This window comes from Sceloporus occidentalis, unplaced genomic scaffold, assembly GCF_023333645.1.
Source record: "Sceloporus occidentalis isolate IW3139 unplaced genomic scaffold, rSceOcc1.0.p SCAF_2, whole genome shotgun sequence".
Lineage (NCBI taxonomy): Eukaryota > Metazoa > Chordata > Lepidosauria > Squamata > Phrynosomatidae > Sceloporus > Sceloporus occidentalis.
In genome coordinates, this window is record NW_028316982.1 from 1,796,779 (window position 1) to 1,808,841 (window position 12,063).

General features: G+C 44.5%; 1 protein-coding gene across 2 annotated transcripts in view; it reads right to left on the bottom strand.

The window, feature by feature from the left end:
* The window catches only part of LOC149317855 (translation initiation factor eIF2B subunit epsilon-like), a 34,181-nt gene extending 22,447 nt beyond the window's left edge, over window positions 1–11,734 (bottom strand). Inside the window, exons 1-5 of one of the 2 annotated variants that reach the window (XM_089508565.1) lie at window positions 11,561–11,734; window positions 4,357–4,481; window positions 2,180–2,365; window positions 1,891–2,068; window positions 101–181 (exon numbers count right to left, since the gene is read on the bottom strand). In XM_089508565.1, the coding sequence (XP_089364691.1) occupies window positions 101–181; window positions 1,891–2,068; window positions 2,180–2,365; window positions 4,357–4,481; window positions 11,561–11,728 (738 nt within the window). In that variant the 5' untranslated portion in view covers window positions 11,729–11,734. Of the gene's footprint in view, window positions 1–100; window positions 182–1,890; window positions 2,105–2,179; window positions 2,366–4,356; window positions 4,482–11,560 lie in introns of both variants that reach the window. The other variant, XM_089508564.1, reaches the window with a different exon arrangement.
* Window positions 11,735–12,063: the final 329 nt, after the last annotated feature.

Sequence of the window (12,063 nt, forward strand, 5' to 3'; positions counted from 1 at the left end):
ATAGCAAAATCCCGCACATAGACCTCTTACACAATGTTCAGCCATGTAGGATCTCCGTCATCATCTGCCTGTGAAAGTAGCCTAATTTCGCAAAACCTACCTGTGGGGAACAGATACTAATGTGACAGTCCAACAAATCATGCCGTACTTGAACTTCTTCAATATTACTCTGGAACAAGCTCTACAAAATGAAAGGAAACATAGTGAGGAACATGTGAGCTCCTCAGAGAGTATGTAACATTCAAAATTCTTCATGCTACTTTGGAGCCCTCACTGGAGGAAGTGCTTGGAGAGGACCATGGGGTGGAGGAGTGCCTGTTCGCACACAGAGTCCACAAGAACCTCACCAGACACTCAGTCCCACTTGGAAACCTATACAGTTATTGATATTACCAACACCTGATAACACCAGAAAAGAAAGTGCAGTAATCCAAAAATGCCTCTCTATAAATCAGAACCACATCTAAATAATCCCAACAAGTTTTCTGCTTTGAATCCAAGAACTTTATCCTGCTTGTGAAAGGCCATGCATGCTTTCTTACACCACAATACAGTTCACCACTATGAAACCAGTATGGCCTTGGGAAAAATCTGCCCCAGTTCTCTAACTGTGAAACAAGATTTAAAATGACCAGCTTCTCAACTTCCAGAAGGCTTCATACATTGAGCAAAACTGCTAAAACAGGATGTTGCATATCCTCCTTAGGAACATACCAAACCGTCCCATATCAGGAGAGGTGGTTAGCCCATCTAATTCAGTACTGTCTGCTCTTCAGTGCTCTGGTCAGTTGTGGTTTTTCCACCTCGGCTATAACCTAAGACCTCATGGAAAGTACATACTCTGCTCTGAGGTATGGTACCCAGCATCGTTCCCAGTCATGTCACGTCATCCAGATTTTTTTTTATTTTTCATGTCTAGAGCAAGAATCATGCACCCAGATCAAGGATGGGCTGCAGAGTCTGGGGGCAAAAACTATCTTACCATCCACCATCCCCACACTTCATCCCAAAACTCAGAGTGCTACAAAAATAAAGCACCCAGCAAGTTAAAACAGCCTTCAAATAGAGAATCATGTCCCTTTAGAGGCTTTTAGGGGTATGATTTTCTATTTTGGTTCTGCATTTTTGAGCATTAGGCAGTTTCAGGTGGATAGCAGTAGGGTGAGTGCAGGCCACAGGCTAATTCTCACCCCGACCTAGATCAAGAGTGTTTTTTCCATACTTCCCCTGTGGCAAAGGGTATCAATTTCTAGATAGAGAATAAAAAAAAATGCTTTTTGTCACGTTGAGATACTCCGATTGCCCGTTTAGGTTGCTCAAAAAGCCTGGAAAGAAGGTGCATAATCCAAGTCACTTAAGCATTCTCCGACAGCAACTGTGTTTTCAATATGAAGCTGCTGAAAGAGTTTGGGTGAAAACTTGAGCTTGCTGTCTGCTTAAACTAGTATTTCTGAAGTTCTCCAGTATGCTATCAACTGAATTACCTATGATTTCCAAAAAAGACTATTTTTCTAAAAGCCAAGAACAGCTCCAACTTTTGGAAATACTTATTCAAAATCATAAAAACGAGCATGGTATCTAGCATACCACTAAAACAGTTTACTACACCAATGAAGAACATCCATAAAAACATCCACTTTTTAGGCATACAACTTTCTCTGACTGAACCATCCGCTGGCCCCGTATGACAATATTATGCCCAATGTAGAGATAGTAGTTTGAGCCCGAGACAGAATGAAATACCCAACAGCAAGTGTAAAAGTGATTTTGGCATCTGAAGGCCAGGTCTTGAGGACTCTACATCCTGAAAGGAACAGCACAGCTTCTCCAGATATAGATTCTTGGGAGAACTGACTGGGCTACTTGTCACGTCTTCCTGTATGAACACACCATGGGAAACCGGAAGCGTTTCAGTCCTTGGGTTTTCTGGTAGTGCAACACTCGCTTGGTAGCACTGTGCATGGCAACAATAATGTCATCCTCTTGGCATCTAGCTCGGTGACCTGGTGAGCACTCTTTGAAGATCATGGTCATGACAGATACATTCTTCTCCAATTTACGACGTAACCTATATGGGGAAGTAAGGGGGGATAAGGGGTTTTGACTGAAGTGATGCACCTCACAAGCCACAAATCATCCCAGCATGCCAGGTTGTTACATCTCTCTCCCGCACACTCACCTGTGTTCCTGTAAAGCTGTGGAAACATTAATATTGGACACAACATCTCCTGAGACAAGGATGAAGTCAGAACGGACAAGTGACTTAGCATCCACATCCCTTAGTACATCACCAAGCGAGCGATAGAGATCTGAAGTTACAAACCGCACTGTGTTTGGAGAGTTTGAACGGCACCACTTAGATTTCCTGGGAGAGAACACAGACAGAAAGGAATAAATGGAAAGATCTCCACAGCATAGATAGCAGAAAATTCCTTCCTATTCTGTTATACAGTTGGGGGAACACGAAAGAGGGCCTTCTTGGTGGTTGCCTCTGGAACTCCCTTCTAAAGAAAGCCATGATGGCCTCCTCATTGTGTTTCCATTGGCATGCTAAAATCTTTTTATTCAGGTGGGCTTTTAGAAACAGAACGTTTTTAAAGAACAGGTTGGGAGTTGCTGTATCATTTTAACTTAGGCGGGATACAGACCGCCCAAAAAGGGCGGTCTGCTGCCATCTCCATTTCCGCCGGCGGGAAGCCTCAGCTGCCAAATGGCGCACTCGTGATGTCGCCAGCACAATGGGACGTGCAGACGCTACATGTTCATTGCGTCAAAATGGCGGCACTCATGTGTACAGGGCGCTGCCATTTTGACGCCCCATCATGTGTTAGAGGTGAGGCTGGTATAGAATCATAGAATCGTAGAGTTGGAAGAGACCACTAGGTCCATCCAGTCCAACCCCCTGCCATGCAGGAAATCCAAATCAAAGCATCCCTGACAGATGGCCATCCAGCCTCTGTTTAAAGACCTCCAAGGAAGGAGACTCTATCACTCTCCGAGGGAGTGCATTCCACTGTCGAACAGCAGTGGTATGGATGCTGCGTCCTCAGCCAACCACTAGCACGTGACGGGGCGGCGCAAAGGCCCGTTTAAATCAGGCCTAAGTTGTTTTTAATGGCTTTTTATATTTTAATTGTATTTTATTTTTTAAAACTAGGATGTGAATTGTTTTAATATTGTAAAAAGTTTAATTTTATTTTAAGGTGCACTTCTTGTATGTACCTTCAAATTGTGAGCTGTTCTGAGCCCCAATTCTTTGGGGGAAACAAATTATTATTATTATTATTATTATTATTATTATTATTATTTCTGACATGAATAACGAACAGGGTATATTAAGTATCACCATAACCACAGTCATGAAGGCACTGTGCAGGGAAAAGAATCCAGTAGCCTTCATAAACTACTGTTAGCATCTGAGAGATGACATTTTTTAACTCTGTCCAGCTGCAAAGTCCTCTGTAGCACCTATCTAACTACTGAAGTATCTTAATTAATTAAATATCTGAAGGGATGGCTTGTAGGAGTATGTAGTGAGCTTGTTTTTCCCTGCTTCAGAGACCAGAACACATATCAAATTACAAGTAAAGATATTCTACCTAAATATTAGAAAGACCTTCTTTACTGAAAGAACTGTTCAGCAATGGAATAGATTGCCAGTGGGGAGAAGCTCTCTTTGGTTGGAGGTCTTTAAATATATGTTGGATGGGTATCTTTTAGGAGTGCAGAGCAGAGGGTTAAACTATTTGGTCTGAATGGCCCCTTCCAACTCTAAAATTCTGTGATTCTAATGCTTATGATGGGTATGCGCTGTCACCTGTCATGGTCCCAAAAAAGAATCAAGTGGTGCAAATTGAATAAAGTAAGGATGTTTATGCTGTGTTCCCTGGGCGATGTGGCTCTCAAATTCCACACTAAGAGCAGCTGATTGGGATGGACAATGCAGGAGCGCCTGTGAGCTAATTCCTTGCCCTAGAGGACCTTCTTGGATTGACATGCAACCAAGCAACAAAGAAAACAAAATAAGAACAGAAGCAGCTGAAAGTAAACATTTGTTGTTTCTTTTATGTTAAATGGTGGACAGGGAGGCTGTGACTTATTTAAAAAGTGAACCGTTCTCTGTTCTAGGGAGCAGCTTTTCTAGAAAGCAATTTGCTCTTTCTTCTTTTGCCAAAAAAAAAAAGTGGGCCAGGGCAGTTGGGGTGAATGTCAGCAGTAGTCAAAACAGCTTTGGGGTTTCCAGTGGCCCCAGAGCCCCACTTTCACCTCTCCTGCATTAGTCAAGCCCTAGAAAGACTGACAAATGAAAGGAAGAGACTCCTTGTTTGATCAATCAGAAACGGTGTCTGTTCTCACAGTATATGCTCCTTGATCTCTGTTGACTTCCAGCAGCAAAAGACAAAGGTTTCCTCCACTCCCGCTGCCGTGAGGAATTCCAGCGTGTAGTCAATCATGGCCACATTGGCCAAAGGAATCAGAGCCTAGGGAACAAACAAACAAACAAAAGGTCAGGCAAAAATGTTGTCCTTTTTATCCGCACATTCACAATCTTCACATGAAAACGAAAACCAGCCTACCAAAATACAAAATATTGAATTAAATCATAATTGTATGTTACATTACACAAGTAACTCTTTTAATTTAGCAGCTTTTTAAAAAATATATGAATCTGAAGTTTATTTTTCACACTTAAAAATCTATTTCTATTATTAACATATATAAACTAATGAACAAACCAGACTTCCCACACATTCCCAACCTAACAGCTTCATTCCATAAAGTTTAGGCAAGCCAACTTAAGTAGGTTTTGCTAGAAACCTGCTTCTGATTTCATTTAAACCAAAACCCACCACTTGATCCACAAAGGGGGGGGGGGGACACCAGATAAACAGACTTATATTCCTGTTGCTAAAATTTAGTAAGAGGAACAATAACTAAAGAAAGGTAAAGAAGAAAGTTAGAGGGCAAGTTTAAGGTTGAACATTAAGAAAACAAAAATAATGGCCGTTGAGGACTGACATCAATCTAGAAGATGACGGAACCGAAATAAAGATTTCCCACTCCTTGGATCAATCACTGATGAGAAGAGATTGCAGTCAAGAAATTAGAAGAAGAACCCAAAGTGTAAAGATATACAAACTGAGTACTAAAGTTAGAATTCAATCATCCAAGCCATCACCACACATTGATGTGAGAACTGGGCAAGGGACAAAGCGGATAGGAAAAAATAAAATCATTTGAGATGTGGTGCTGGAGAAGATGCTGAGGATACCATGGATGGCCAAAAAGACAAACAAACAGATTGAGCGTGAGCCCTCCCTAGAAGCCAAGATGACTACTAGATTGAGCCTGTTGTGCGTCGGCCACATCATGAGAAGGCAGGTTCACCACAAAAGGCAATACTGGAAAGGTAGAGGTCAAGAGAAAAAGAGGTATGGAAACCACATACCAGATAGCTAGATTCAGTCATGGAGGCTATAGCCATGAGTCTGAAGGAACTGAGCAGAGTAGTTAAGGACAGGGTTTTTTTTTTTAGAGGTGTCTTATCAATAATAATAAGAAGAAGTTTTATTTATATCCCGCCTCTTCAAAGGAATTGATCCATGGAGTTGCCATGAGTCAAAGTTGCCTTACTTTCTCTTGATCAATTGTAAGCATGGGGAGGAGGGTTTGCTCAAGATAAGGCCACTCATTAAAATTTCAGTAGTAAAAGTGCTATCTTACCACAGCAGCAAGCTACCATTAAAAAATTGTGCAACAAGAAGTGCCAGATATCTAAGCTGGGTTCTGGAAAATATGTGGCCATGTTCTGGAGGCATTTATTTCTGACTTTTCACCAGCATCTGCGGCTGACATCTTCAGAGAATGCTGGCATGGAAGAGAGTGGTGACACTAATGAATGACAAGGTTTCCCAAGACATTCTTGCAAACAAGCTTGTAAAATGTGGGCTAGACAAATTAACTGTTACATGGATTTGTAACTGGTTGACCAGCTGAACCCAAAGGGTGCTCAAGAATGGCTCTTTTCATCCTGGAGAGAAGTGACCAGTGGAGTCCCACAGGGCTCTGTCCTGGGCCCAGTACTGTTCAACATCTTTATCAATGACCTGGATGACAGAATTGGGAGCATACTTATCAAATTTGCAGATGACACCAAATTAGGAGGAATAGCCAACACCCCAGAGGACAGGATCAAGATTCAAAATGGCCTGAATAGACTAGAAAACTGGGCCAAAGTTAACAAAATGAAATTCAACACGGAGAAATGTAAGGTACTGCACTTAGGGCAGAAAAATGAAATGCACAGATATAGGATTATGGGGGACACCTGGCTGAGTGAGAGACTTATATGTGTGAAAGAGATCTAGGAGTCCACGTAGACCACAAGTTGAACATGAGTCAACAGTGCAATGCGGCAGCTAAAAAGGCCAATGCGATTTTAGGAGGCATCAATAAAAGTATAGTGTGTAGATCAAGGGAAGTAATAGTGCCACTGTATTCTGCTTTGGTCAGGCCCCACCTGGAATATTGTGTACAGTTCTGGGCACCACAATTCAAAAAGGACATTGAGAAACTGGAGCCATGAGTCCAAAGGAGGGCAACTAAAATGGTGAAGGGTCTGGAAACCATGCCCTATGAGGAACGACTCAGGGAGCTGGGGATGTTTAGAAGAGAAGGTGATATGATAGCCCTGTTTAAATATTTGAAAGGATGTCATAATGAGGAGGAAGCAAGCTTGTTTTCTGCTGCTCCAGAGAACAGGACCCGGAGCAATGGATGCAAGCTCCAGGAAAAGAGATTCCACCTCAACATTAGGAAGAACCTCCTGACAGTAAGGGCTGTCTGACAGTGGAACACACTCCTTCCTCGGAGTGTAATGGAATCTCCCTCCTTGGAGGTCTTTAAACAGAGGCTGGATGGCCATCTGTCAGGGATGCTTTGATTTGGTTTTCCTGCATGGCAGAGGGTTGGACTGGATGGCCCCTGTGGTCTCTTCCAATTCTACGATTCTATGATTCTATGAATGCTAGGAATGGTAGAGGAGTGGAGGAGGAGGAGAGGAAGACCGCTTGCCAGATGGATGGACTCAATCATGGGGGACACAGGCATGGGTTTGCAAGAAATCTGCAGAGAAGTGGAAGACAGGGGTCCTTGGAGGTGTCTTGTCCCCAGGGTTGCCAAAGTCGACTCGAGGGCAGATAACATCAAACAGCAATCGACGCTCAAGACTATCATTAGAACTGCTGTCTAATTCCCATTTCCTTTGTAAAAGCTCTCCTGATCACAGATTAAACCCATCTAGCATTTTCACGAGGAAAGAACAAATGCCAGTTTTTAATAAGGAGTTTTTGCCAGCCATAAGGAGAGAAATCACACCAGCAATTAATCTGGCGCCAGGCTGCTCCAAAATGCTCTCCAGTAAAGCCTGCTGAGCTACCAGAAATGATGCAGAGTAGAGAGTGCTCCCTGGGAGTACCTTCCCTTCTGATATAACAACACAGGCCAGCAATTACTATCCCAGGGAGGATGCTACAAAAGCCTAGTGCAGAAACCAGCATTAAAATTAACAAGGCGTCCAGGGGAAGGACGTTTCCCCTTCCATGCTGAGGACAGGCATTATTTAGGATCCTGAGGGAGGGAGCGGACGCTCATCCCTCCTCAGCTGGCTACCAAGAGGTCTAAGCTCCTCTCAGGAAAAACTAGGAATTTTCAGAAGCTTGTATGTAAGGCTTACTCCCTCTTAGAAAACAGGAGCACTCCAGACATTAAAATTCAGCCAAAGGCTTTCAGTCTTACTTTTCTTTTTCATTACGGAAAGTCACTGGCATCACTATAAAATGTGTGTAGTGCTGGATGCAGGAAACAAAGGTCCAAAACACACTGCAGAAATAAAGTGGTGCGAGACCACTTTAACTGTTCTGGCTCAATGCTAGGGAATCCTGGGAACTGTAGTTTTGTGAGGCATTTAGTTTTCTCTGACAAAGAGCTGTCAGGTGCCAGAATAAACTACAGTTCCCAGGATTCCCTATCGCTGAGCCAGGGCAGTTAAAGCAGTCTCAAACTGGATTATTTCTGCAGTGTATTGTTGACCAAAGAGAGAATGAAGGTCAACATTTTGAATGTGTCCCTGGAATAAAAGAATATGAACAAACAGAAAAGAGAGACCCAAGTTATCTGATGAGGGCAGGAAGGTTTTCCTGAATGCAATAATAATAATAATAATAAAAACTAGTGCAAGTTGTCTTTCCAAAAATGAAAGCTACAATAATTTTAACGCAATCATCTGTAGGGTCCCTTTAAACTATTACTCTTGTGTGTCAGGATGTGGGAAGACCACTAAACTATCCGCAGGAAGAAACAAAACCAAACCAGTACCTAACCTTTTCTTACTTCATCTGCATGCCACCTCTGCAATATTCTACAAATCTGGAAAGCACGGTACACAAGACATTGTTGATCTAAATGTCCAAACTGTGGCGGCAGCATGGCATGCGCCGTGACCAATAGAATGGTGAATTTGAATCCAGGAGAACCAGCCTCAGAATGCCATTAAAATGAGGAAGAATTTACAAACTGGCACTGCTCCTGTATCTCAAACATGTGCCCTTCATCCTGCTATTCCTTTATGGTCTACCTTGTCTGCCACCATTTCCCAAATACCAGAGACTTATTAAAACCTGGCTATCAGGTGTTTGGAAAATGCTATACATCAGGAATACTTACTAGAAGTACAACAAATAATCAATGGGTAATTTAGTGATAACATCAAAGTTTCTTTTTTTAACTCTAGCCTGACAAACTGAAATTAAGTTCAAAGGAGCAAAGCCAGTGAAAAAAGTACCAATCCTGCACTAGGCTGAGATTTTAAGCAAATGAGGCGTTCTTTTACACACCCGTCAAAGACAATCCGTTGCGTCACCTGCTGGCTTTCTAGCTACACTCGCCCTTCCACATTCGATGGGGTTAGGGGCAAGGATCCCCGTGAATGTGGGAAAACAGCAAATAACAAAAACACCATGTTTTTACCTGAGAGGACACCTTTCTAGGAATCTCTAGGTCCTCCAGTGGAACTTTGTGGTCAACGTCCGACAGACACTAACCACAGAATTGCGCTGGAGGAGCTACAAGTGCCCAGCAAAGTCTTCTCTGTAGGAATCTCTATAGGTCCTTCAGTGCGACTTTTGGTTAAACTTGACCATAGAATTGCGCTGGAGGACCTAGAGATCCCAAGAGAGAGCATATTAATAAAATAAGTGAATAATCAAATCCACAAAAGTCAATGTCGCAAATGCGGAGGGACGAGTGCATTGTGGAAAACAGATACATTAATATATTTTCACTGTGAAGATAACATTGATGGGAATGCTTTTTCTGGAGCAAAACACACTGCAGTAATAATCCAGTTTGAGACTAGTTTAACTGCCCTGGCTCAGTGCTAGGGAATCCTGGGAATTGTAGTTTACTGTGGCACCAGAGCTCTCTGATAGAGAAGGCTAAATGTGTTTTGGACCTCTGTTTGCCATCTTCTCACCCAGACCATTACCAAAATCAAAACACCTCTTCACAAGGCAGAGGCTCACAAAATAGATCTGACATTTTGTCATGCTGAAGGGGTCTAAATAATAAAGAATGCCTAATGAAGGCTGTGAGACTAAATGAAATAAGACTTTTCCTTAAATTAGCCATTATGTAAGCCACCTATGCTCATGTATCTATGGCAGCGATGTCTCCATTGCCTCTCAAGGCAGCTGAGGCAATGAGCAACACAGAACGCTCATGAACATTTCAAATGCTTGGGACTCAAGGCAGACCATGATCTATGTGACTAAGATACTAATACATCTGCAGGACAGGTTGAGCACTGGGGAAATGCTGAACCAGATTAAACGGGCATGACTGAAGGAAATGGACTTGGGTCCCATCCATGCTGCAGAAATAATCCAGTTTGAGACCACTTTAACTGCCCTGGCTCAGTGCTAGGGAATCCTGGGAATTGTAGCTTATTGTGGCACCAACAGAGAATGCTAAATGTCTCACAAAACTACAGTTCCCAGAATTCCTTAGCATTGAGCCAGGCCAGTTAAGGCAGTTTCAAGCTGGATTATTTCTGTCGTGTGTTTTGGACCTGAGAAACAAGAGCCAGAAAGGATGATCAATGGGAAAACTCTTGAGTGATACCAAAGCAGCATTTTGCTCATTGCTCCTTTACTGCCGCTGTGGGGGAAGACCACAATTTAGGCTGCTGCCATGCTGAAGACTTGCTTCATCTGCCGTGCCTCTCTCCTGTAGAGTCCTAGCATCTGTAGTTCTGTGAGATACTTAGCACTTCAATGCCAGAGCAAGCTACCAATCTCAGGATTGCATAGCATGCACCACAACAGCGAAAGCGGTGTCAGACTGCATTAATTCCACGGTGCGGATGCAGCCTCAGGGAACAGCCTAAGTTTCCTCTATGAAAATCCTCCCAGGTTCAGCCCTGAGGCTTCTCTGGAAGGCAAGAGGCAGCAGAAAGAGCAGAAGGCTGCCTGGAAGACGGAGGGACTCCATGAAGGAGGTCACTGGTTTGACTTTGCAGGACCTGAGCAGAGCAATGGAGGACTCATCATCATCATCATCATCATCATCATCATCATCACCACCTTTATGTATATTCTGCCCTTTCCTCAAAACCAGGACAAAGCAGCTTACAATATTACAAAACAATACAAGTAAAAACGTACAAAATCGATACATTAAAATAAAAATTATTACAATATTAACATTCAAAAGCAATGTTGTCAGGCTGGAACTGCGTCCCAAGGAAGGCAACTAAAATGGTGAAGGGCCTGGAAACCAAAAAGGCCCATGAGGAGAGACTGAGGGAACTGCTGGGGATGTTTAGCCTGGAGAAGAGAAGGTTCAGAGGGGATATGAGCAGAGCCCCAGGCAACTCTCTGAAGGGATGCCATATTGAGGAGGGAGCAAGATTGTTTCCTGCTGCTCCGGAGAATAGAACCCAGATTCCAGCTCAGCATGAGGAGGACCTTCCTGACAGAAAGGGCTGCATCCGAGAGTGTGGGTGTATGGGGGGGGGGGTCCCCTTCATTGGAGGCAACCACCCAGAAGGCCTTGTCTCTCAGGCTGTCGCCACTTTCAGTATTTGTTTTGCTTGTTTGTTTTATTCACTCCAAAGATCACAGCAGTGAGCAGCAGAAAGCAAGCCGATTAGCAAGGAAGCTAATGTGAAGGCAGGTCAGACTGAGGAGGGAGCTGGCTTGTTTCCTGCTGCTCCAGAGACTAGGAAACAAGGGAGCAATGGATGCAAGCGGCAGGAAAAGCGACTGCAGCTCGACATTCGGAGGAACCTCCAGACAGAAAGGGAAGGCACTCCTTGCTGGGAGACTGCGGCTGGAGGGCCCTCTCTCCCAGGGAAGGGAGGGAGGCTGGCTGGCTGGCTGGCTGGCCCTTGGGGTCCAGGTCTGGCTGCCTGGCCCTCGGGCTGCCTTCGTCCCCTGGCCTTCCGAGAGGCTACTCAAAGGCGCTGGGCGAGGGAAGGGACGGGAAGCCCTGCTCGCCTCACCCGCGGCCGGTCCTTGGAGACGGGGAAGAAGCGCCGGTTGAAGCTGTCTGCCACCAGCACTGCCTGCAGCGGAGGCGGGGGCTCCTCTTGGCCTTCCGGGCCTCGAGAGGAACCAGAGCCGCCGCCGCCGCCGCCGCCACGCTTCCCGGAGCCGCCGCGGGACGCCATGATGCCTCGCTCGCTCCCTCGCACGCCTCGCTTCCGCTTCCGGAGAGGGAAAGCTGAGGGGCGACGGAGGCTCAGAGAGGACAAAACTGAATGGAAGCAAAATGGAATGGACGGCGGCTCGGAGGGGACAAAACGCGACGGATCCCGAAGCGAGGGTTCTTCGCATCTCTTTGAGGCGCGCATGCGCACTAGTTTCCTGCTTCCTCCCGTGACCCTTTTTCAAAACGTATTTCCTTCTCTAAAGAGCCTTCCTCCGTTTTCAGACCGGAGTCACTCCATTTGCTTTTGACTGGAGCTCTTTTCCTGCCATGTTTTTATTCGCATTGGGTCCCAGT